Source organism: Pelobates fuscus, chromosome 9 (genome assembly GCF_036172605.1).
Source record: "Pelobates fuscus isolate aPelFus1 chromosome 9, aPelFus1.pri, whole genome shotgun sequence".
Classification (NCBI taxonomy): domain Eukaryota; kingdom Metazoa; phylum Chordata; class Amphibia; order Anura; family Pelobatidae; genus Pelobates; species Pelobates fuscus.
This window is the reverse complement of record NC_086325.1, coordinates 134,973,312-134,997,859: the sequence shown is the minus strand read 5'-3', so window position 1 is coordinate 134,997,859 and position 24,548 is coordinate 134,973,312. Positions and strand designations below refer to the sequence as shown.

The 24,548-nt window shown below is 40.2% G+C and overlaps 1 protein-coding gene across 1 annotated transcript in view; it reads left to right on the top strand.

Moving 5' to 3' along the window:
• The window catches only part of MED27 (mediator complex subunit 27), a 244,358-nt gene that overhangs the window by 158,102 nt on the left and 61,708 nt on the right, over window positions 1–24,548 (top strand). Inside the window, exon 4 of the mRNA XM_063432486.1 lies at window positions 11,546–11,639. Coding sequence (XP_063288556.1) covers window positions 11,546–11,639 — 94 coding nt within the window. The remainder of the gene's footprint in view (window positions 1–11,545; window positions 11,640–24,548) is intronic.

The following is a 24,548-nucleotide window of genomic DNA, read 5'->3' as shown; positions in this document are numbered from 1 at the left end:
AATCTTCTGGTAAACCTATTACTCAATGCCATCAAATAATATATGCCCCTTAACAAGTCTCACTCCTTCTAAATCCCTCCCTCTCCAATATTTTTTTTGTATTCATTCTAGCTTATTTCTTGTAAATTAAAAAACCCTTCCTTGCTGATGCTCCAGCACAAATTAGCATCAAGATATTTATAATATTCACACATGTAGTGTCTCGATGATGAATACTATTCCACATTCTAAACACATCATCATCATCATCATGGTATGTTGTTCGAAAAGCAGTTTGACTGCCACAGGACTGAGCCAAGATATTGATGGCACCATAACCATTGCAGGGGCCCATGGGTTGTGCTGCTGGCATTGCATAATTAATACAGGCACTCTCAAAAAAACTAAACCTGTGAAATTAATAAGACAAATTGAAAATGTAGGCTTCATGTTCATGTCTTCTGACAGGCGCCTAGTCACTAAGGGACTAAATCACGTATGGCTTATTTATCAATTTTTCGAATATGTTTTGAAGCTTCTGTACCATCTTCAGGTTGGCTAAGCATCATGGGAAATGAAGTCCACCCACATTTTGCAGTGCAACGTTGGCCATTAATATTCTCCGATAACAATTAGACCACTTTTGCTTATTTCAGAGGAGGCTCAGTCCAACTTGCAACTGTACATAGCAATGCCCACTGCAAGTTCAGTTTTTTGAAAATGTGTCATTCCTGGTGATCAATTAAAGGACCACTAACGTCAAACTGATCACTTCAGCTCAATGGGTCTGGGTGCAGTGGTTCTGTCATTTTGACCCTGCAATGTAAAAAAATGCAGTTACCGATTTAAAATGCTGCTGATAGCATCATGTGATTGGCCACATGTGATTAGCCACAGATGCCTATCTCCTATCAATTGATTTTCTATAAGATGCATTGAATTGGAGGAAATTGAGGAATGGAGCTGGCATGCTGTCATCTTTGAAGGTGGGAGAGGGCGGCTATAACAGAAGACACCCGCCACTAGAAACGAGGTAAGTAATCTATATTTTTTTCACCAGAAAAGAGGTTTGGCAGAAGTGAATCTATAGTCCCTGGAAAAAAAATGAATTGGTTTCAGAACTTTAACTCCCAGTCCTGCCACCAACCTTACAGATAAAAATGCCACTAGAAGTCCAAATTCATTCTAGCTAATGGAACCTTAGCTTCCTGTTTTATGGCATATTTTTGACCTAACAGAGATTGAGATGCCCATAATCATTCTGTTTATATAACCTTCAAGAGTTCTAAGTGGTTTGGAATGTTTATCCCTAGTGATCAGGTTCTAAGGAAGAGATCTGTGCCTGCTCACTCACCATCATTAAATTGTTATTTAGGTTTTTGTAACAAACCTGTAATTTACTCCATCAGCATAGACGAATAATAGAGGTTTTCTTTAATGTGCATTTCCCAAAGAAAAGTACCACAAAACAAGTTTAATCCGGTGTTCTAGCTTGTGCTTGCTTCTGATATTTATAATATTTGAACATATGTGACCATATGCAGATCTTCCACATTACAGATTCTATTCCAAGATAGTGAACCATAAGGAACCAGCACTCAACACTTTCAGCTGAAACTGATTATATCAGATATATGAAATGGAAGAATTGTCCCTGTGGAGCTATGTTACTGAGGGGCTGTTTTTACTTAAAGGAGCACTAACGCGTTTCATAAATAATATTCAATGTATTTGTTTACTTTGTTTAAAGTGTAATTGAAACCCTTTTTTTCTTAATTTAAAAACAAAAATAATAATTTCTGTCTGCTCAGTCTGGAGGATCTTGGCAAACTTTTCCTTTATTGACGGGAATGTACTGCAAAATGCGTTGGCAAGAACACATTTTTTTGAAAAGTAGGTCTTTAACTGTCAAACTACTGTATGTCTGGTTCTGTACAATGGGACTGCCACAAAACTGTTACAGTGCTCTGTAGTGGTGCTGGTCCTTGGATTGCACTGGCACCCGCTCAGGAAAAGGAGTCAACAAACCAATATTAAACTGAACATATGAGCACATTACATAGTTAAAATATTTATTACACAATATAATTAAAAATCATATATAACCCCAAATCGTTAAGCTTGTAAAAATATACATAGGGAAAAAAACATTATGACGGAATATCATTCTGAGAGCCACATAATACTTAATGACAAAACACCTTTAAGACCAACGCAAGATAATAGGATTGTACAAGAGCAAATGAGTCCAAAATAATCAAAAGGGAGCAGACACAAAGCACCTTAATAGACACTCCCATCACCACCAACAACTTTTTTGGAAAGTGCTCTCACCCAATGAGCAGGTAAGCTTCCAGACTTACTAATGGCTGTGACCTGCAGGTAGGTTGTCAGACTGTTTGCAAATAGTTTGACTACTTATCCTGGGCAAGAACTATGGCACTCCTGGCACCATAACCACAACAGCTCACTGTAGTGGTTGTGCTACTTGGAATGTTCCCTTAAAGTCCACTGAACTTTTACATTCATCCTTGCCATTTGTGTAATTAAATCCCACTCCCCTTTATAATGTATGCATGTTTGATCAGGGTCCTCGTCTCCTTCAATTTCAGTACATCCTATATGTTTTGTTGCAACCACTTAAGTGGTAGCCTGCCTATTGTACAACGCTATGGAATATGTTGACGCTCTGCAAATTATAGTGAATGTGGCGTTGTCTCTCTCTGGAAATGTTTATGGGAGGCCATTTCGTCTTACTGCAGATTTTAACCATTAAGCTTCCCATAGCTTCTAATGAGAGCAACTTTGGGGTTAATAATAGAATAATTGGACAATTTTTTGCTGTTCTGCCCAATATTTTAGCATATTTTATACCGAATCAGGTATCCCCAGTTTTTACCTGTATTAGAATAGTTTTCAGGTGTAACACCACAGAAGCAAAAGGTTTACCACTTCGTCCTCTAGCAAATCCTTCAAAACAATACATATGTGAGCAAGCGGTGGCAATCATGCTAATCTTTCATCATTCCTTGGAAACATCAAAGATATTGTGCTGCCTTAGCAGGTCTTATGATACGTTAAGAACATTGAGATTCTGAGCATTGACACAAAGTCTCCTCATCCATCACTGCATGGCATCTACGCCATGCACCCATCTCCATGTTTAAAGGCGACATTTCCATTGGTCTCCTTATAATTTCAGAGCATTTATAATGCACTGATCAGTATGGAATTGGTGCCCTTTCATGAATAAAACACTTTTCTGTTTATTTAGCGCTTGCTACAACACTTTTATTCGACTATGGTAAATTAAGATAATACACTGTAAAATTTTACTTTTAAATTATGTGTATCTATATCAAAATGCTTGAGATGTGTGTATGGATGTTGCCCATTACAAGGGCAAAATGAACACATGAACATCTCCTTTCATGAGCTTTAAGGAGCTGATGCTCCCTTTACTGTAAGAGCCACAAACCTTCTCTTTGCTGAATGTTAGAACACTATTGCCTTTCCACTCAATTGCCAGGATTGGTGTGGTTGGTCACTCATATTAAGTGATCAGGTCTGGTTCACAGTCATTCCAAAGTAGTCCGATAGGTGTAATTCTCTACTCTAGACTAGTCATGTTCTTTGCAAAAAAAATATTTGATCATGTATCTGGGTCGAGTATACGAGCATTTGGAAAAGCAATCGATGGCCTTCCAACAAACATTTGGAAGCGCAGTGTCGCCCAGGCTACTCTTGAATGCTGTCGTTTTTAGATATTTATTTAAAGAAACAATAAAACCATTACTTCTTGTTTGAAAAAATTTACAGTTGGCACTCTGCCGTCAGGCAGTTTGCTCTTTCTTGGCATCTGCCAAATCCAGATTTCCAGGTGTGAGATTCATCATGCCAAATCAAATTTCCTAGCTCCAGAGTCTGGTGGTGGCAAGCCCTTCATGGTTCCAGACGTTCCTAGGCAACAAGCATTGTTTATCTTAGAATTACGTTTCGCTGCTTCTCCATGGAATCCCTCCTTGTGGAACATAGTTTGGATCTCCAATGATTGCTTGCAACCAAGGATAGGATATTTGTTTCGGTTTGTTTGGTTTACACTTGATGGTCCTACTGTTGTAAAAACCTGCTACTTGTCCAACTAGACATTTCCATAGAAAAAGCACCTACAGGTGAATGAGGGGAGACATTTGAGTAACTAAGTTAGAAAGGTGGTCCATGACCATGTGTGTCCATTTGCATTGAAAGTCAATGAGCCATATGGTACATTATATCCAGTAAGCATTAATACATAATGTGCTACTTTGTGCAGATTACGGTATATTATTTATTGTGCACACTTTTTAATTACCTATTTTTTCCCTTTTCCAAGACCAATACATGACTCTAGTAAATGGTATAACTTAATGAATAACTATGCCCTGTCTGCCCATTATACCTTCTAACGTAAGTAGATTGACAGCAAAGCTTGCTTTCTAAAAAGGCAGTTTGCTCACATTTTGGCCCCTCGGGTAGCAAATTGATTGATTCTCTGCTTTGGAGAATCTCCGCTTGAAAATCACAAGCTGGGATTTGAATACATCTTTATCCCATGACGGATAACATACCCTCTCAGAACATGCTGGCACTCATTCTAATTTATTAAACATTGTTAATTGGTGTGGCTTGAAGGAATGAACCACTTTATTTGCAGGCATGCAAGGACTTGTGCTCGAGACTGCTGTATATGAAATTAAATTATCAACTTTTTTTTTTCTTCCTCTTCTCTATCGGAGGTTAATAAATAAACAAAAAATTCATCTTTAAAGATACAACAGGGGAAGGAGTTGGGGGAGCAATGTTTTATTTATTTAATTTTGGATTTTTTGCTATACTAGGTAGAATAGATGTTGCTTGGAGGAATGTGCTGATATAAAAAAAATATATATTTTTGTATGAAGGCTTGATTTTCCAAGCTCATCTGTAAGCGCATCTGTCTGCAAAAGACAGTGGTGTTCATTTTCCCGTGAGTTGCTTTTTATATGTTAAAGGAACATTCTTTTGAAAAAGTAATTTATTTAGTTTTAATTTTATTTTTTTTGTACACTGGTGTGTCATTGTATTTAACATAAAGTAGAATACAAAATAAAATAATTTTTTTACGGACATTTCACCTGCCCCTCTATTCATAAAGTAAAGTACGATCAGGCTTTTGGTGACAAGTTCAGCATGTTAAAATAACATTCGAACTCTAGGTTGCATAGTAGGCAACAGCTGAGGGAAATGACACAAGAATAATTTGTACATTATATGTCTACAATGGCTGGGCTAGGCTAGTGGCACAATGTATATAGCGATGCCTATGGTATAACCTGTGCGCTTGAGTAAATGTATCCCTATGGTATTGTATATGCAGTAAGATCAGTCCAGTATGGTGTGGGCCTTAATCCGCAGGAGTCATCTCCCTGAGCGAGTGGGCAAGTCCCTTTGCGGGCCATACTTCACCCTATGCCTCTTCTGCAAGATCTCTGGTGCTTGGTGTGTGAGTCCAGTAGGCCACCAATTCGAGCCTTAGCCCTGTAGCATGGAGGGGCTGCCCCCGGTACGTCCTGTGCAGTGATAGCCAGCTGCGGCGCCCTTTTGTGTGTCGTCCTGCGTGGCTTGGTCTGGATGTCGCTGGGCCGTGAGTGTTCCTTTAGGTGCTTTTCCCCCCGAGGGCAGCAGGGGGATGTCGCTGTTTCGCGCTGTCTGGGAGCCTCTCTGCTTGTGGGTATGTTGGCGTGAGGATGAGAGCCTGGTCCGTTTGTTGTACCTCTCCATCGCTTGAGTGCCTGTTAACCCGCTGGGGCTTTCTCGTGTTTCATGGCAGGAGGGTGTTCTTTGAGACGCTGCCGGCCTGGAGCTCCACCTGCTGGCGGAAGCTGAGCGCTCGGTGGCCGCTTGCGTGGGGTGCGGTGTCTCTGCCTCTGCCTCCGCGGGTTGGGTGCTTGCGGTACCTGGTTCAGCTTTGCCCAGAAGTCCTCAAAAGCTCTATCGAGCATGGTTGCTGGTGAGGGTTGGGTTGTAGTTTTATTATGCGTTGCACACGTGGCGCCCGTCATGTTGGAGATGTCGTTGTGTTTCCCGCTTGTAGAGGCCGCCTTGTGGTTAGGCTGATCTCCGCTAGGTTGTCTCTTGGTCCGGGATATCCCCCGCCTGGCCGTACGGGGAGGGCTGCGGGGCTCAGGGTGGTGTCCGCTGCTTTCTGGGAGTTCCCCAATGCGAGACCGGACGCTTCTTCATGGTTCACCAGGCCGCAGGGCAGACATCCTGCTCTCCGGGGTTTTTGCCGCTTATGGTTTGGTATGGTTTGGTATGTCTGCTGATGCTGGGCTCCGTTACTGCTCTTCATACTCTTGTTAATGCCAAACCCATTTAATAACTGCACCAAGTGAACATGATACCTGTCTGCTGCATTCTTCATTCACCTTGCTTAATTTTTTTTTTTTATTGCTCTGAAAATATGTAAAATGTGAAGTGTGTATTGTGATTTTTCATATACCGTATCTCAGTAAAGATACGGTATTTAAAAAAAAATAAAAAAAATAAAAAAAACACACAGAAAAATAACATTAAAATAGCTCGAAGCTTGATGATAAGAATGTCTCTGCATGTTCAGTGTCTGCGTTGTTTTGTAATTTCCACAGCTTGCTATCTAAGCTGGCATATACCCCCTGTTTCAGTCGCATGTAAGGGCAGGCACACTCACAGAGTCCATCATGTAAATATTTTAAAGGTGATGAAAACAAGATCTGTTTGGAAGCTTATCGTATCATGGGATACATTTGTTTGTCGCTAGGCAAAACTAAAACATTTTCCTGTTTATTTAAACCAATAATACATGTTGAGAACCTAGATCAGTGCCTAGTCCACCCGTTTCAGATGTTCTTAAAGGGATACCTCACTGCTTAAATACATAATATATAAAAACTATTGTTTAGTAGATTTACCTCTAATGAAAACTTGCATGCGTTTAATTATGCATTATTTATTTTTTTATGGTATATCTAAAAACCGCTTGCAAGACCAAGATCTCTTGTCTGACACCTTTGCAATTCCTCCACTTCTCACCTCGCCTAGACTCTCTGTGACTGTTGAATCAGACTATCCAATGTAACTCAATGAGAAGTCTTTGCAAGGCAGGTGCTCTGGACAGTTGCTGCCTCTTAAAGGAGCACTATAGGGCCAGGAAAGCAAGCTCGTTTTCCTGGCACTATAGGGTCATTAGGTCCCCCCCACCCTCATGGCCCCCCTCCCGCTGGGCTGAAGGGGTTAAAACCCCTTCAGCCACTTACCTTTCTCCAGCGTCGGGCTCCCTCGGTGCTGGTGGCCTCTCCTCCAACTCCGACGTGAGCTTCTGCCGACGTCCGCGCCGAATGCACGGCAAGAGCTGCACGCGCATTCAAACCGCCCATAGGAAAATATTACTCAATGCTTTCCTATGGACGTCCAGTGTCTTCTCACTGTGATTTTTCACAGTGAGAATCGCGGAAGTGCCTCTAGTGGCTGTCAGTGAGACAGCCACTAGAGGCTGGATTAACCCTCAGTGAAACATAGCCGTTTCTCTGAAACTTCTATGTTTACAGCTGCAGGGTTAAAACCTGGGGGACCTGGCACCCAGACCAGTTCATTGAGTTGAAGTGGTCTGGGTGCCGATAGTGGTCCTTTAAGTTTAGCTCCACTGAGCTAACCAAACCAGGAAGTAGAATTCCTTTCTTTCTGCTTGAAAGCCAGAGGGGAGTAACCAGCTTAATTTCTAAAAGGGCCACTTTCTATTGAAATCTGCACTTTTTGCAAAATGAGAAAAAGGGACCCCTTCTTCCCACATAAAGCTTTTCAGCAAGCTAAAGTTGTTTAGGGGTCTGGAGTGTCCTTTTACCCACAACTTTCCAGCCACATTGTCTTGGAAGTAACTGTAAGCAATGCAGACACAGGTTGCGTTTTTGTTTTTTTTAGAACTAAAACCGTTTATTGTTAGTTTTGCAGTGTTTTTCGCCCCTATAGCGCTGTCGTTTTTATGCCAGAAAAATACCTACTTTCTCAAGTTTGCATGGGTGTATGAAATGAACAGCATGTATCTCGCAAGTTGTGTGGGAAACGTGCTATTTAAATCTCAGAGAGGCTAGAATGCATCACACAAGCACTGGATCCCATCCAGCCAAAGAAGATGGGTTAGGCTTAAACTCGTCACCATCTGTCCAGGAGTTAAAAAGCTTTATCTCAACTGCTGGCATTCTGATTAATGTACAGTTCATCATTGTCTCATCAGGGTGTAAAGACTCCCAAAATGACAACAAGCAAAGCAATGTGTGTATCCAGCCGCTGCAAGTCATTAATCTTAAATATATTTGAGGAAAAAAATGCTATACAAGGACACAGCAGCCTCTAAAACACTGTTGTAGATTTTATGTTTTGTGCTGTTTGCATTTTACATTATTTTATTAATATATTTATTATTACGTTTTAACGTGAATGTCACACACATGAGCAAGTTCACTTTCAGGTGGTTGCTAGCATAGAAAATGCCAGCAAATGTATAAATTAAAGGTTTGCCTCTTTAACATCCAGCATGGCACCTGAAGTGGAGAGAGCACTTGGTTCTTGTCCTAAAAGTTATAGTTGACACTCCACAAATCCTCACGTTTGGATTCGTGCTAGGAGGTGGGGAGTTGGATTGGATGCTGATACATCGTCTGGAGACAAGCCACCACTTGTGCCACCACTTAGCCCCCATAGATGCAGTGTTTGCACAAGAAGACCAACATATTAAAATGTTTAATAACAAACTGTATGTTCTTTAAACTGGTTGGTAGACTGGTGTCTTTTAACAACTTCATGGCAAAGACATAGGCAAACCCCTTGTTATGATGTCTCTATCCAAGCACATCATCAGTTTTGGAAGAGATGAACTTCTCGACAAAGCAACTCTTATGATTTTTCACTTGCAATGGCTAGTGGAATTTTGGACTCTGCTATACGTGCTGGGTAGAGTGAGGTCTTCTTCTAAACATTCTTAAGTTTACCTTTTTGTGTTGGTTCATCCTTTACTCACAATTGCTAGTGGGCAAGTGGAAATTTTGAACCTTCTCATACGCGCAGGATATAGTAAATACATTGCCGTGGTGTTAATCAAATACTCCTACTTTTCCTTTTTTGTCTTGATTCATCGTTTTATGTACGGAGCTTTGGAAAACTGCTTGTTATAACTACTTTCAGAAATGCAAGCACACTTTTTATTAGGAAGTTCTGTGTCCGTTGCATTTTAATTTCTGTTTTAAAAGGTTTCAAAAGTTTTCAATCTCAAAGGGCACATCCCACCCTCCCCATTTCAAGTAACTTATTTTTTTGTCATTTTCTAATTTGTCTTTCTTTCACAGTACCAGACACTTTGCCAAGGTTTCCTTCATTATATTCTGCAGACTCTGTGGAGTGTCCAAGACTGAGATGTTTATTGATTGTGGTTTGGCGGAAGAGAAATTCCTTATGTCTTTATTAGCATATAGTTAGTAGTGACCTTTGTTCTCCTGCAAAGCGACAACACATTTCTGCTGAGTATAGCAACCCAGGACCCCGGTAGCACGGTTAGAACTGCAGTAATGGGCCACCTGTCACTCACTTGGAACAAAGTGTAGAATAGTAGCGATAACGTGTCACGGAGTCTTGAAGAGCAGCCATATTGTCGCTAGATAACAAAAAAGTTTGCATGAAATGAGCAAATCTCATTATTGCACTCATTTCAACATTGAGAGGTAAATTCCAGCTAATACTTTGACATTTTTTATTTTTTTATTATATCTATACATATCCATATCTGTCTCAACAATGATGTATGCAGCCAATCCCTTCACATTATTGTGTAGATCGGGGCATGTGGCAGAGGTTACAGTGGTCAAAGGTATCACCTGAGTTTGTGGTGTGCAGCACTTATAGGTGTAACAGAACAAATGGGATCATGTTGTAGTTACTTTAGGGGTTAAAGAGTTACTCCAACCACCATGACCATTTCAGTGATTTGAAGTGATCATAGTGGTAGAAGTCTGTGCAGCATTCCTGTTTGAAACGCACCACTCAAAATATTTTACCTTTTGGGCTGGGGGGTAGTTTCGCCCTTGCCGGACTTGACTTTGGCATCCTGGAACTTTGTTCCGGGCTGCCTTATATCAATTCTGTGCATATTTTATGTTTCTTATGCACGCACTGCGTACTGGCAACAGTTGTAACAACGTTCTCATTAGCAAGCAGGGCTCCAGCAAGGCTAGGATGGTGAAGATCGCTTTCCCCTCCCTCTATATAATCCCTCTCGCCTCCCTCCATTAAGTAAGAGCGCATGCATGCGCTTTGAGTCGGCAAAAAGGGCCAATCGCAGACTTCTCTCTGAGAAGTTTGTGGTTGGACCACACGTAGGCTGCCGTAATGTCGGATGGAGGCGGGAATTCGGTAAAGGGATATCAGCGCCAGGAGCATCCCACAGCCCTGGATTTCTGTTAAGTTTCAATACTTGTTTCCATTATTTTAGAAGGGGGTCCTAGCTTAAATTGCCAAATATGTCAAATATATCAATCTTCTCACAAGTTACAGCTTGTCGTTTTTGTTAAATTTACCACATTACATGCCTTCTGAGAATCCACAAACTGTTCACTCATTTCCCAACATCGAGACTCCGATACACAGTACATGAACACAGCACAGTCCTAACAACATTGTATTATTATTATGTGTGTGTGTGTGTGTGTGTGTGTGTGTAAAATGTATACTCTCTTAAGAGTACAATGTATAATATACTGAGAAATTCAAGGCAATCACAGCAAAATAAGTTGTTTTGGTACACGAAAAGCTTTCCACCAGAATGTTGCCATTTATGTAAAGAATATTTACTGAACTAACAAAAGAAGCAATCTTTGTGCTAGATTTTATTTCAGCAAGATATTCCTGAATTGGAGTATCTTCTTCTCTACTCTGTGTGGTGGGGCAGAGCACACCTGGGACCTTAGCATTCCCCCGTTGTTGAGTAGTGCAGAGATTTCTCTTTAGTGAGCCTTAAGCACAGGTGTGAGGTCTCTATGCTATATTAAGGTAAACGGAATGGTATGAGAGGCCTGCGATAGGAACATTTCAGTTAATGCTTTGGTTCAGTTCAATTGATCCTGCTGTGCTCAGCATGGGATATCCATAAAATCGGGCCAGTTAACACAAATTGAGGAACATGGTTTACTGCTCTCTGGACAGTACTGGTCTAATTTTATTTTTCACATATCAAGAGCGTTCTTGATTTATTTATTTTTTCAGGATAGCAATATAGGAAAATATCTACTCTATCAGAACAAATTAGGAGTGCCTTAAATAACACATGGTGTAATGGTATACGGAGAATTGGCAGTTGACCGATCTTGTTTTGGTATTTAAATGTACTCCATGACATATGGGATGTTAGGCTAAAACCAGTTTACAGAAAAACACAGGTCTTTCACAATAAACCTGGTTTAGATGAAAATGCATGATCTACAAAGACTCAGAAATAACAGAAATGCAAATCTCTGTCTTCTCCTAGGTACATTGATGATGTCATTAACCGAATTGATCGAATGTTCCCTGAAATGACCATTCATTTGTCAAGACCCAATGGTACCTCTGCCATGTTGCTGGTAAGTTGTGTGGTACATCTTGAGCGCAGCCCAACGCTGACACCCTTCCTATTTCATCTCCTGTCAAACCTTTTTCATTATTATAACTTTTTTGAGAATACAGCAGTGCCTCTCTTGCTTGTTTACATGAATTAATTTGTGAAAGAGTTTGTGCTGAGATTTTCTTTGTGCTTGGTGTTCTCATAATAATGGGAGCCCCAGTATTAGTTGTGTGTCAGTCACTTCCTTGTGTGTTGAGAGTCCACTGCAGAAGCAGAACATCCTGAGGATTTTGCAACTAACTTTGGAACTTCAAAACTCTGTAACTATCTGCACAGTGTGTTGATGATGAGGATTGACAACTCCACCTGGTAGTGTCCCATAAAATTGTACTATTTAGAATTAAATGCACTCTTTAGTTTCATGAATATTACTTTGAGCTTTTTATGTCACTTTAAGTGCATTTTCCTTGATTTTAAGAGTTTTTTTTACGGTGGATGAATAGCAGGTATATTGTCCTGAGAAAACCCATTACTAAGTGCCCCTATCCAGTAGACCCATGCTTCTATTATTTTCTTCTTAACTGCCCAATATAGATATGGATGCCCAAAGCAGCAATCAAAATTGAAATGCTTTTTAATGGCCAGACTACGGGGCTATTTAAAGGGGTTTTGATTGTATCTGTTATCAAAATATCAATGGTTGTGTTGCATCTGCGTATACATGTTTGAAGCCCAGGTGGATCTTTCTTGGACTGGCTGCTTGCACACATGGCCAGATTTATATATTGTGTGCCAGAGTGTGGTGCCAAATACCACAGGGTCCTGTGTAGGCACCGTTATGGCTTGGTGTAATTTCACACCTGTTTGTTATAAGTGACATCCGTTACATTGCAACAACAGAAAATAGTGTACAGACTGTCATCTTATAAATGTATTCACTTAAAGGCAGAGCAACCAAACATACAGACATGTTGGAATACACGGCCTTGTTCTCGAAGCATGTAGCCCTCATTTAATCCAGCTTCCTTCAGCTTGGACACAATTACATCTCTCTTTTTACAATCTACTTTTCATAAACAACCAGTGATTAAACTATGGGTTCCAGAATGTGTTTAAGCTGTATACACCACAGCTAATGATTTAATCATCCTTCCAAGCAACAAGTGGGGAACAAGATGATCATTGTGGATGAGGCCTTGGGGCAGAGTAACTCAAATCACAAGATTTATGGATTTAGAAAAAGTAATAGGAACATGTTTTCTGCAGCCTATATTTATATTATGTCTTTATCATACCTTTCACATCTTCTAGACTAGAGAAACAGGTCCTGTGTATGGCAGATATCCGTCGGTTCTTCTTTCATGCCCTTAAATTCATCATTTACGAATGTAGACTTTTTGGCTTAGTGTAAAATGGCCAGTAATCAGGGGTGATTGTGGTTGTTTGGCAGAGCTCCACAGCAATAACACTCACTGTAGTTAGCATGCAGTGTGCAGGGGTGGATCACAGAGCTTCAGCAAAATAAAACTCACTTTAATGTTGTGGGAATATTTATGGGATAATAATTGTAAACAGATGAGAATTACCCACTATTTTAATTCTCAGATCCAAAAGAGCGTTATCGTTATAAATGAAATGTAAAACCATATACCGGTAATTAAAATCACAAATTGTTATAAAAATAGATAATTTATTTATTTTTATATTCAAATGATAATAATATAAGTAACATGCATGATAATAATCAATGGAATTTCAGTATAACATGAATATGCAATACAATATGGCAATTTACTTCCTGGTTAATATAAACACATCTACAGCACTTCGCTGTCAAGACAATTTATGATAGGCTTCACAGAGAGGGAAACAAAGTTTTACGGAGACAGAGCATTCCTTAGAGCTGCAGCGTGAAGTTGTAGAAAAAAAAACTTTATCTGGCAGAAGTAACCCTTTCAATGCTGGCTAGACCTCTTCTAGGGATTTAAGATCTACTCTTGTGTGATTTTAAATAAAATATTTAACAGTCATAGTCTTTAATCATTTCCTTGATCCATCCAATTAAGAAAATCTACATGTACCGTATTTATTAGAGTATAACGCGCACACGTGTATAACACGCACCCCTAATTTTCGATTCAAAATCGGTATAAAATTTTATACCGATTTTTAATCTAAAATTAGGGTGCTTGTTATACTCGAATAAATAATACCGACCGCCGGGCTCATTACAAGCCCGGCGGTCCTGGGGGGGTGGGCAGCAAGCGTTTACTCACCTCCGTGCAGCTCCTCCAGCTTCCCAGTGTAAATCTCGCGAGACCCGCGGCCAGCTCTGACGACGTCAGCCCGGCGGTCCTGGAAGGTATATTTATTAGAGTATAACGCGCACCCTTAATTTTAAATTAAAAATCGGTTTAAAAAAATGCGCGTTATACTCGAATAAATACGGTATATAAGCAAAATTTGTCTAACAGATATTTTATCTTATATTAGAGCAATCAATACAGCATTGAATAATTTTCACGATATTCTAATTTGTGATATCTCACATAAATACATTAATGATTATATTAATCCCAGCTGCAGATGGGATGCGATAACCATATATATATATACCTTAGTAATTTAAGATTTCTAAATACATGAATTATTCAGTCATATATCATGCTATTAATTGTAATTAATTTTAATTAATTAATGGAAGCCAGTATATTTACCAGTTTAAGTAGATATTCTCATCAGATGTTCTCAGGTAGCCAAGTGTCAAGGAATGTTTCTCTCTGGCTCTGCATGGAGTGTAAGAGTTTCTTGGTTACTCTGATCGCCCGATTCTGCCTGGATCTCTCTGAATCTTGAATCCCCAGAGTGTTGTAATGTCTCTCTCTTCAATCTTTGAATCCCTCCGAATCTCCCTCTCTTCCCTTGTCTTAACTTTTTAAAAGGGAAATTCCTCTAAGTGATAGCCAATCACAATTGTGGGGTGTGGTTGCCTTCTAGGTAACCATTTTAGTATTTGGACTCTAGATGACAGCCTTGTCCCACTAACCATACCTATCCAGGAAAGAGTTAACTTTTCCTGGTGGCTATTTTTGAAGTCATTTACGTTATCTATATGGTGGCTATAACTTATTTTATCCTTTCAGGTCAAAGGGTCTTTCTGAAATTTCTTCAGACTATGCGTCTCCATTTTCTGTAATAATTCCTAATATGACAGCCTGTAATACCACAGATGAACTCAAAAATACAATGAGAATCTGTTTGTATAGAAAGTAAAATGTTTATTTAATCTTCCCTGTCACCTACGTCTGGGTATAAATGTATTATATTCCATTAGTAATTAGACAGTCTATCCATCCCCCATTCTCAATGTCTTATCTCTAGGTTGCTTATCTTACACATTCCATTCAGCTCAGGCAAAGCGGTCAGTTTTAGAGAAATATAGAAATTTTGTGTCTCTTTGTTAACTTGAAGATACAAAATGGAGTGTGGTCTATTTAGATTGACTTCAGAATATACACTTTGTATTTCTATCATAGCACAAAATGTCTGCCGATATAAATACCCTGACAATGTGGATGGTGTTTGGTTGCATCTCCGAGCTCCACCACAATCAAATTTGAAGTAATTGATGGGCAGTGTCTTTGGATAAACTACTAGGTTCCTGTTCCGATTGATGTAACATTTTATATGAAGTCCCTACAGAAGTTGAAATGACACATGATTATTTTCATAAAAATCTTAGTTCCCCTACCAGACACTTGTTAACAGAAATGCCTGCTTGGCCCACTTGAAATGTTTGGGGTTTAAGGGTCATAGTGAATTATTTGGGAATCCTAAAAAAAAAAAAATATGCTGGAAAATCAAATACAACATTGCGGATTGTTAATTTATCTTGTTTTAAGATACACCTGGTGCTAGAGGATAATGTTGTTCAGCGAGGAAATCAATGCTTTTTTTTGTTGTTTTATGCCTGAAAAGACAGAAGATGTCCACCATTCATCTTGTTTAATGCATGCATGTTCTGGGCATGCAGGCGTCATGCTGACTTGCCAGGACCTGCCTGTGCCAGTTTAAACCCTCCTGGTACATGTGTGTATTCCCTTTTTGGTTTTCTAGTATTCCTAAGAGATCACTCAAATTTTCTGGCTGCTTTGGTAATCTGATTCTGCTTAAAGAGGAACTGTCATGCTGAATCCCGTTTTCTTTTTAACCCACCTCCCGCCTCCACTACATCCAATTGACCCCTTAGTCACCCCCAAATGCCCCTAAGCCCCCCAGATTACCTATTTATTAATCTGTATTTTCTGCCCCGATCTATATTCAGGGCGCCGCCATCTTTGTGTGGGTAGGTGAAGTCCCTGTGGGACACGTCATCTGCCCACACTAGATAGCGCTGAGATTCCCGCACATGCCCAGTGAAACACCTGGACATGCAAACGGGAATTTCATCTATTCATTCATTCATCAGACAGACGAATTCATGAATAGAAAAGGCAGACGAACAAACAAATACCGAATATCAGTGTCCGTTTGTTCGTTCAGTTTATTACAAGGAGGGAGCTACCGACTCGCAGCTCCCTCCTTGTAATATGTAAAGATAGAAGCGGCAGGGAGTAGTGCTCCCCGCCACTTCAAAAGCCCCCCAGATTTTTTCTTTTATTTTAAGTTCGACGTGTATAATGGATTTTTATTTGCCCTTTTTGGGGCTGAAAAATGAAGATTTCAGAAAATAGAAGACGTCAAATGGTAAGTTTAATTTTATTTACAGGGTAGTAATTTTATTCCCCCCTCACTATTTTTTAGGGTGAGGGGGGTAGGTAGGGGCTTTTTTTTATTTGGGTTGGGGGCTTGGGGACCCCTAGTCACCTTTGATGGAGGGGGGGTAATTGTTTTAGGGCCCCCACCCGCGCCGGGGGGGGGAGGACAGTAGGTGTCGTCGTCCCCCCCTCTCCCCCATTATCATTATGGCCCCCACCCGCCGCCCAGGGGTGGGGGCCGGAGAGGGGGAGGACAGTAGGTCCCCCCCTCGTTATCTTTATCAGATAACGTCATTTAGGGGTTGGGGCCAATAGGTTTTTTTTTTTGTTTTTTACAGTGAGCAGCCACAGGCCCCTGTTCGCGGTATAGCGAGTAGGGGCATATTATTTACTATTACTAAGTAATCTTTACTTAGTATTAGTACATGTGGCTGAAAGACCAATTTAGGTCTTTCAGCCTTTTAGTAGATAACTCCCTAATACCGTGGGAATTAGAGTTATCTACTAAGCGGCTGCAAGATGCAGCCACAGCACGAATAGGATCAGAGTTTCATTCATTCGAATGAAATTGCGTTCCGAACAAAGTGACGAATTGCGTTCTAAAACAAACGAACATACTGTTCTCATTCAGTTAGAACGCAATTCGGCAGTTTCGGCTAAAATGACAGGAAGCATCGTGGGAACACAGAGGAAAGGTAAGAATTATGGGAAAATTGCTCTGACCAGCGGAAATGAAGCACACTTTGCTCCTCCGCTGGTCAGAGCTGGTCAAGCGGAGGAAACCTCCATAAGGCAAGGAGTCCCTACTTTGTCTTATGATTTTAAAGAAAACTATAGGAGACAGGAAGAAATGGAGAACAGATCCTGAGAGAGGGAGAGAAGAGGCAGAGATTGGGGAAAGGTAAGTTCGGCATGACAGTGCCGCTTTAATTCTCATGTCTGTGATTTCTTTACTCTTTAACCTCTGCTTGTTTTTGCCCATCAGTTTGCAGTTTTGCGATTTCTCCTCGCTGTAGGTACTGTCTTGTGTCGGGCCACACTAAGGTACAGTGATATGAGTCCATCCTCTGTTACCAATCTTTTTACCAATATACCTAGATTCATGTCCTGCCTGGTAGGTCACCCTGACTCCTTGACAATGGTTGTTTAGGTTTAATATTCGGATAATTCCACCGTAATGTAGTGCCACCGTTTAATTTGGTTGGTTTGGATAATCAACCCATGAAATACAAATCTTTTCTGTAATTTGGGGGTATGGCTGAGCGAGAGAGAATGTCAGCCAACATGTACACACATAAGTGCTGACATATGCTCATGTCAAATTCATGTGCCAAGATGATGCACACATTGCCAACCAGCCAGGGCTGCACATGTGCCACTGTGATCTTACGCAGTCACAACAGTGCTAAGTGCCTTGCATTTACAAGTTTGTTTTGTTTTTTGGTGTGGGAAAAGGGTGGGTTATGCCCCTGAGGGTAAATACCATGATTGATAAATCGGGCCACATCCCAAAAATAAACTTTCTCCCCACATCTCGGACACTCGGGAAGGTGTATATCTGGGTCCCACATAAAATATTAGAATTTTAAGATTTATTCAACATAAAAAAGCAGATTTGGCAGACTACCCAGTGCAGGAAAGTTTGATAAACAACAAGCTGCTTTTGTTTGTTTATTTATTTTTTCCAAGGTTTTGACGCTAATTTGACACGACACTAAATATATTGTGCATTTTGATCCTCCCGATTTACAGTTTCTTAATTAGAAAACAGCCTTTTGCATTTCCGCGTTGTCTGCTAATTCAATTTTGTGATTCCCTATCCTTTCAGAAGCAGGTGTTCATTTTTTCTTGTTAATTAGATGCCCTGTTCTTTCCTTATTTATTTATTTTCCTTCCCAAGGTAAAAAATATCCGTCTCCCAAATGTCTTCATTTTCTCGGCCTGGTCAGATGCCGCGATATGAATTGAATAACCCTTTGCTGTTAGCGGTAATTGTTCGCCACACTTGGCAAGCTACAATATCTCTGTAGCTACGTTGTCAAAATGTAACCCTTCAACTTAGGGCTTTTTGATGTCTTTCTAGACAGTATGACACACCATTTTGAGGTGTTTAGTCTTGACACTATTTTCCTCTAACCTAAATAACTTAATAAAGGTTGCTTTATTTTGCTTTAATTCATAACTTTGAATCCCAAAAGTGCCATTTACTTTTCCAACTGATCTGTGGTGTTTTGTAGCAACCACTAAAGCTTTTCCCAGCTTGGCTTGTAAAAAAATTATGAAGTATACACATATCTACAAGATGGCTGCCATTGAACATGCACATTCATATGGTGTGGCAAAAAAAATAAAAAATATATATGCAGCCATTTTGTTAATTTACTGTATTTAGGTGTTGATAGACCACCATTTTACCTTACACAGCTTTTCCACCTGTTATGGAGGTCTCTAAATTATTTGCCAGTTTGAAGCCTGGTCGATATAGAGTAAAGTCATGTCTGCATGCAGTTTAAACTTTCGCATGCAGTTTAAACTTTCATATGCAGGCGGTGACCCCCATCCCTGTACTAAACTGTAAAAGACATGACAAGGCTCATGGGAGCCGAAACGTTGTCTACGTTTTTGTACTCGATAATAAAGTCTACCTGCTGAAGAAAGTACTGGGTGTGCCCAAAGCTACTTTTTTGTTCCACTAAACTGTAAAAAAGTGGACTTGCCGTGTGAAATAACTTGGGAATTTTAAGAATGTACAGTAAATTGTTTGAATTAACAATTTGATACAGAGATTTTTTTGTTTTTGTTTAGGAATTTTCTGGCAAATCTATTTTTTTTTTTTTTTTTTTTAAACAAAAAATAAAACTGCTGTGTGTGTTATCTGTACGTTGTTCCCATTGTTATAGACATTTTATTTAACATCACTCCATGCTACGGGTACACATACGAGATAAGGTGAGAAAAATAATTAAACCTAAGTGAGTTTTTTTTTTCTTCCTTTTTTTCCCTTCCTTTCATCCATTTAGTAAATAAACCCCAAAGAGAGCTGTTTGCTGCAGACGTGACTTGCGATTCTTGCATGCTTTGCAGAACTTAACATTTTCCTAACCCCTTCAATGGATAAAATAATTCCTCTGTCATGTCAGATGTTAAGGCTCAAGACGTTTTTTTGCTGACAGTGTCCATAGGGTTTCATGAAATTGACTGATGTGAGTGATACATTGTCCCATCTCCTGTAATAATGGGTTAACGTGTGGAAAACGTGCCCCTCCTTAATCATGGGTTCTGCCGCGCTTCACTTGTGGGTCAGTGCGCTTCCTTTATCCATGAGCAGGCACCAGGCAGCAGCCTCTGATTCCTGTATGGGGATGGTATTAACGTCTGCTTTCTGCCTGACAAAGCACGTCTCTTCTCCACTGGGACAAACAAATGCTTGCTTATTTCCTTCTGCCCATGAGCTAATGGAATTTATAAAACAGGTAGGACAAGTGCTGTGTCCCAACTCTCTAAGGATTTCCTGTGGCTATTCAGTGAAAAGGGTGCTGTTATCTCTATACCAAAAATATATAACCTAGAACAAGGGGCTGGGTATTTACCATTTCAGTACTGGGAAGGAATTTGGGCTTTCTTTAGGTAGGTGTTCTGCATTGTTCTTTAGAACGTTGAGAACATCAGAAGGGTGTGTGGATCCTACTAATGTAATCATGGAATAGTTTTTTGATGGTAGGCCTTTCAGAATTGTATAGGGTGTGTTCTCTTAACAGCATGGGTTTCCAATGGAATGTGGCCTTCCACCAGGCCAATGCTATCACTCTGGATCTTTTATGGAGAAGATTGCCAACTTGATGGGGCAAACTGTCCAGCATGACACAGGATGTGGTCTGTAGTTCTTCAGATATTCTATTTTGCATTATGAAAGTAGCATACCTCCCAGATGTCACTATTAAGCAGGGTTAGTCCCTATTTTGGACACAATTCAATCTGTCCCTTTTCTAGGAGCTCCATATTGTTCATTTCTGAGTGTATAACAGAGCTCCACAGCAATAATACTGCCAGTATTGTGTATTTAACCTCTTAAGGACACAACTTCTGAAATAAAATGGAATCATGACGGAATATTTCCGTCTTGTGTCCTTAAAGGGACACTATAGTCACCTGAACAACTTTAGCTTAATGAAGCAGTTTTGGTGTATAGAACATGCCCCTGCAGCCTCACTGCTCAATCCTCTGCCATTTAGGAGATAAATCCCTTTGTTTATGAACCCTAGTCACACCTCCCTGCATGTGACTTGCACAGCCTTCCATAAACACTTCCTGTAAAGAGAGCCCTATTTAGGCTTTCTTTATTGCAAGTTCTGTTTAATTAAGATTTTCTTATCCCCTGCTATGATAATAGCTTGCTAGACCCTGCAAGAGCCTCCTGTATGTGATTAAAGTTCAATTTAGAGATTGAGATACAATTATTTAAGGTAAATTACATCGGTTTGAAAGTGAAACCAATTTTTTTTTCATGCAGGCTCTGTCAATCATAGCCAGGGGAGGTGTGGCTAGGGCTGCATAAACAGAAACAAAGTGATTTAACTCCTAAATGACAGTGAATTGAGCAGTGAGATTGCAGGGGAATGATCTATACCATGGTTCGTCAACCTGGTCCCTACCGCCCACTAGTGGGCGTTTCAGGATTCCAGGTGGGCGGTAGGGATTTCCAGGTTGATCGGGCGGGCGGGTGTGAGCCGGCGGTACCCGTGCGACTGGGTACCGCCGTGACCATTTGCGGCTCCGGCCCGCCCGGTAAACCGCCGGGGCCGCCTTCCAAAGTGTCCATCGGGTGGCCCATGCTGTCAGGGCCACCCGATGGATGCGGATTGTAAGGGGGCCCGGTCAGCGCTGGGCGCTTTAACAGCGCGACCGGGCCCCCTGTGATGACATCAGAGCTGGGAGGAAGTGATTCCCCGGTCACTCCTCCCAGCTAAAACTGAGAGCCGCGCGGGAGGAACACCAGGGAGTCAGAGTGGGAACTCTGACTCCCATCCACCTGAGCCACCACTGGACCCCAGGGAAAGTCACCCTCCTGCACCTTAAAGGTAGGAAACAGGAGGGTGACTTAAATATAATGTGTGTGTTTGTTTGTGTGTGTGTGTCTTTGTAGGTATGTCTTGTGTGTGTGTGTGTGTGTGTCTGTATGTATGTATGTGTGTCTTGTCTTTGTATGTATGTCATTGTATGTGTGTCTGTCTGTATGTATGTATGTGTGTCTTGTCTTTGTATGTATGTGTCATTGTATGTGTGTCTATGTATGTCTGCATCTGTGTGTGTGTTTGTATGTGTGTCTGTCTGTGTCTGTATGTATGTCTTGTGTGTATGTGTCTGTCTGTATATATATGTGTGTGTGTGTGTCTTGTCTTTGTATGTATGTGTCATTGTATGTGTGTGTGTGTCTATGTATGTCTTATGTGTGTGTCTGCATGTGTGTGTGCATGTCTGTTTGTATGTATGTGTCTTGTGTGTGTGTGCCTGTCTGTGTCTTTGTGTGTGTATGTATGTGTGTCTGTCTGTGTCTTTGTGTGTGTATGTATGTGTGTCTGTCTGTGTCTTTGTGTGTGTATGTATGTGTGTCTGTCTGTGTCTGTATGTATATCTTGTGTGTGTGTGTCTGTCTGTATATATATGTGTGTGTGTCTTGTCTTTGTATGTATGTGTCATTGTATGTGTGTGTGTCTATGTATGTCTTATGTGTGTGTCTGCATGTGTGTGTGCATGTCTGTTTGTATGTATGTGTCTTGTGTGTGTGTGCCTGTCTGTGTCTTTGTGTGTGTATGTATGTGTGTCTGTCTGTGTCTGTATGTATGTCTTGTGTGTGTGTGTCGTATGTGTGTCTTGTCTTTGTATGTATGTGTCATTGTATGTGTGTGTGTCTATGTATGTCTTATGTGTGTGTCTGCATGTGTGTGTGCATGTTTGTATGTATGTGTCTTGTGTGTGTGTGCCTGTCTGTGTCTTTGTGTGTGTATGTATGTGTGTCTGTCTGTGTCTGTATGTATGTCTTGTGTGTGTGTGTGTCGTATGTGTGTCTTGTCTTTGTATGTATGTGTCATTGTATGTGTGTGTGTCTATGTATGTCTTGTATGTGTGCCTGTCTGTTTGTATGTATATGTCTTGTGTGTGTGTCTGTATGTGTGTCTTATGTGTGTGTGTCTGTGTGTGTCTTTGTGTGTGTGTCTTGTATGTGTGCCTGTCTGTTATAGTGGACTATAGTAAGTGGGCTACCTAGCTCAGCCTTCCTACTGGGCATTGCTATAAGGACGGTTAAAAAATAGAAAAAAGGGGAAAAAAAGGTGGGGAGGGGAATTGAGGAGGGAGAGGAGATGAGCTGACGCACAAATGAGAAATCATATTATGCGCAAACAGAGAAGTTGTCTGAATATCACTGAAAGAGACATTCGTTTGTTCCTTACGAAAATCGAACCAGATATCAAATATTTAGTCTCGCAGCATCAACCTCAAGGATCTCATTAATCACTAGTAAAGGTAATTTCAATTTACTTTATTGTTTTCTCATTAAACGTTATAAAGTTAAAAACCTTATAAACCTGCATTAAGTAGAAATAAAAAGATAAATGTACGTACATTTATTTTTTTTAAAAACACCCTCCTTTCTTAAAAATATTCCGCATTTGCGCGAAAACTGGTGGGCGGTAAGAAAAAATTTTCAACCAAAAAGATGCATTAGTGGGCGGTAGGTAGAAAAAGGTTGACTACCACTGATCTATACACTAAAACTGCTTTATTTAGCTAAAGTAATTTAGGTGAATATAGTGTTCCTTTAAGGTGTTAAACTACAATGAATATGTTTAGAAATCAGTCTGTGTAAATAAGATACAAGGTTCTTGTTTTAAATTACATTTTAGTTGCATAAATTGTTACTAGTAAATCAACTAAAATTTCTCAGAACAACCTCATCCCTGGCCACAGTCCCACTCACACCCCTAAAATTAAACTGTCCCTCTTCCTACGTTGCATACATCATTTGATTCCTCAGAAATAATCCACATAAAGTCTCACAGACCCCCTATTGATTAATCGAGAGTTTATAGGATGCCTCCCTTCCTCCATCCAATCATACCGAAAGGGGTAGGGGTGGGGAGAGGGGGGTTGGAGGGTTAATAGAGTTTCCAGTGCTAATAGAACAATATTTGTAATTCTTGTTTTATTTCAGCTGTCCGAAAACAGGGCCTGGTCCTGCCTTATGCTTCACATTTGTACCTTGATAGGTAAAGCCTGTGATAAATAGCTCAGCGGGTGTCATTCTTCATCTGACAGCACGGAGAATGTGCCTGAAATCTATTACCTTGATAGATTGCAATCCTGTGCAATTTATAAACAAATTGAAGGCGCGCGTATTTACATCTCCCTGCTAACGCGTGTACTGATTGCCTTTTCCAGCCCTGCAGCAGATGTGTTTGGGTCACGTTGCAAAATCCCAGACATTTCTCATCTATTTCTTTCAAGTCGAAATTTGGAGAGTGAAGGTGCCAATGTGTTCCTTTTTATTTTTATTTTTTAAATGAAGAAATAAAAAAAAAAAAAAAAACTTAAAATATAAAGTTCTTGAATGAGAATGAGCATCACCAGAGTTTTGCTGCTGTTTAAATTTAAATACTTCCCTCAAGACAATATTTATTGATTCCTCTAAAGGACCCACGCTAAACGCTTCTAAAATGGTTCCGTTTGAGATAGATAAAACTTAATTATTTAGTGTTCTTTAGGCTCAACTGTCACTTAAACATGAAACGATTGCTAACAGAAATGTTAAGTTGTTTCTGTCTGACAAGTGTACTACATTCCCAATATGAAACATAAAGCATCTACTGCATAATTTAATTTACACTAAAGAAAATGGATTCAGCTATTGTAGTACAGCAAACAAGACACATTGCAGTATCTGGTGTACCTGCCTGAGCTACATTCAGGTACAAAGAAAGTCTGAAACTTTTACTATTTGTATTTGAAAATTAAATTTTTTAGTAATGTAGTTAAGACATTTCCTGTGTCAAGGTTAACCATCATTGGTGAAAATTTATTTATTTTGGGGCTGATATACAAGCTTTAATTAAAGGCCTAACCACACGGAATCTCCCTATACAATCCGACGTTTATATGTTGGACATGCTCGCAAA